The sequence below is a fragment of the Aplysia californica genome, unplaced genomic scaffold, assembly GCF_000002075.1.
Source record: "Aplysia californica isolate F4 #8 unplaced genomic scaffold, AplCal3.0 scaffold00262, whole genome shotgun sequence".
Lineage (NCBI taxonomy): Eukaryota > Metazoa > Mollusca > Gastropoda > Aplysiida > Aplysiidae > Aplysia > Aplysia californica.
Genome location: NW_004797532.1, coordinates 756618 through 758240, shown reverse-complemented (window position 1 = coordinate 758240; position 1623 = coordinate 756618). Strand labels below are relative to the sequence as shown.

Here is a 1623-nt window from a genome sequence, read left to right as displayed (position 1 = left end):
TGGGGGGGGGGGGGTTGATTCAATTGTTTTAGTTGAGTGTTGTTGTTTTTTTGGGTTTTTTGCGTTCGCCCTGAAATCGCGGTTTTTGGTCATATTAATTTAAAAGGCGGGACTTCCGAAGTCTACATCCATCTCCTATAGAAACATTCGTGCACTGTGCACAGTGCCTTTCCTCAAGGACACAACGTCAGACCGAGCTGACGCTCGTACCCCGAACCTGCAATCTCACGATAACGAGTCCGGCAGCCTAACCACTAGACCACCAACACTGTCTGTCATCAAACAACAGGGATAATACGAAACTGCCAGCAGCGGGCACTGTGTGGAAGCCCGCGCCACTGAGTCACTACGTCAGACACTCCCTTTACCGAGTTTTTTGTTTGTGTGTTTGTTTTGTTTTGTTTGTTTGTTGTTGTGGGTTTTTTTTTTCTGTCTCTCTCTCTCTCTCTCTCTCTCTCTCTCTCTCTCTCTCCCCTCTCTCGTTCTCTCTTTCACACACACACACAAACACACAAGCCCTCACCTGACCCCCACCACATTGAGTCCCATCCTTTTGGCCCTGTTGAGCACCCCCCGTGCCGCCCTTGGGTGGCAGCCAAATTTCTTGTCAAAGTTGTGTAGTGCTGTGTTGTCACCGCCGGAGTGGATGCGCAAGATGAGCCTGAGGAAACACGGACAATGGTCAACTTGGGTCATCCTCTGTTCCTTTCGTTCTCTTTCGCTCTTTCTCGATTTCCACTCTTGTTAAATCTCTAAATACTGTATCTATCTTTTCTGTGAATGTAGCCTAATACCTCCAGTGAACAACAGTCTTTGGAACTGTCAATATTAGATACTCTAGCACAGACATTCAACCTTGCGCGACAATGCCACCAAGAACCGTGTATGTCTTTGATACCAATACCCCAGGTAAGAATATGAACGTTCCATCTTCAATAAAGAAGTTTAAAACAGGGTAAGAACAATTCAGTTAATAAATGCACAACTCCCTAATCGAAAGGTAAAAACATGATAAGAGACAACGTTTCTCAAATAATTATAATTGTTCTTAGGAAACGATGAGGAAATGCGAGAAGTTATTGATAGAATCCGTCTTTGAAGACCCAAGTTTTCGAATCAAGTAACCGAGTAAGCTTGTGCATGTATATATGTCTTCGAATTGTATGGCGACAAATGCGATTAATTAACATCATAATACCTGCGGTGTCCACCGCACATGCGTAGCATTCGTACAAATGGTCTCACCTGGCATTGGGGAACAGTTTCTTGATCTTGACCAGTTCATGGACGCCGTCAAAGGTCATAAGGTCAACACCAACGTGCGAGGCGTAGCGAATGTGTGAGCTGATCTTGCAGGGGTTAGCGTAGACCACACGGGACGGATGGACGTCAAGCGACAGGATCTGTTCTATCTCTCTCTGCACGCGCACACGGACACGGGCAGACGGGTGGAAACAAGGACAGACAGACAGATGAAAGGATTCGTTAGTAGGCTATCGACATGTTATCTCTGGAAGTGTGTATTATGCTTTCTGAAAGAATGCTGACTGACTGGTTTTTGAGTTTGTATTTGAGTGAATGTTTGTTTGTGTATGTGTGGGTATGTGTGTGTGTGTGTGTGTG

The 1623-nt window shown here is 45.4% G+C and overlaps 1 protein-coding gene across 1 annotated transcript in view; it reads right to left on the bottom strand.

Moving 5' to 3' along the window:
- Positions 1-519: 519 nt before the first annotated feature.
- Positions 520-1623, bottom strand: part of LOC101845625 (ornithine decarboxylase-like) — a 1385-nt gene continuing 281 nt past the window's right edge. Inside the window, exons 2-3 of the mRNA XM_005100852.1 lie at positions 1246-1418; positions 520-661 (exon numbers count right to left, since the gene is read on the bottom strand). Of these exons, the coding sequence (XP_005100909.1) occupies positions 520-661; positions 1246-1418 (315 nt within the window). The remainder of the gene's footprint in view (positions 662-1245; positions 1419-1623) is intronic.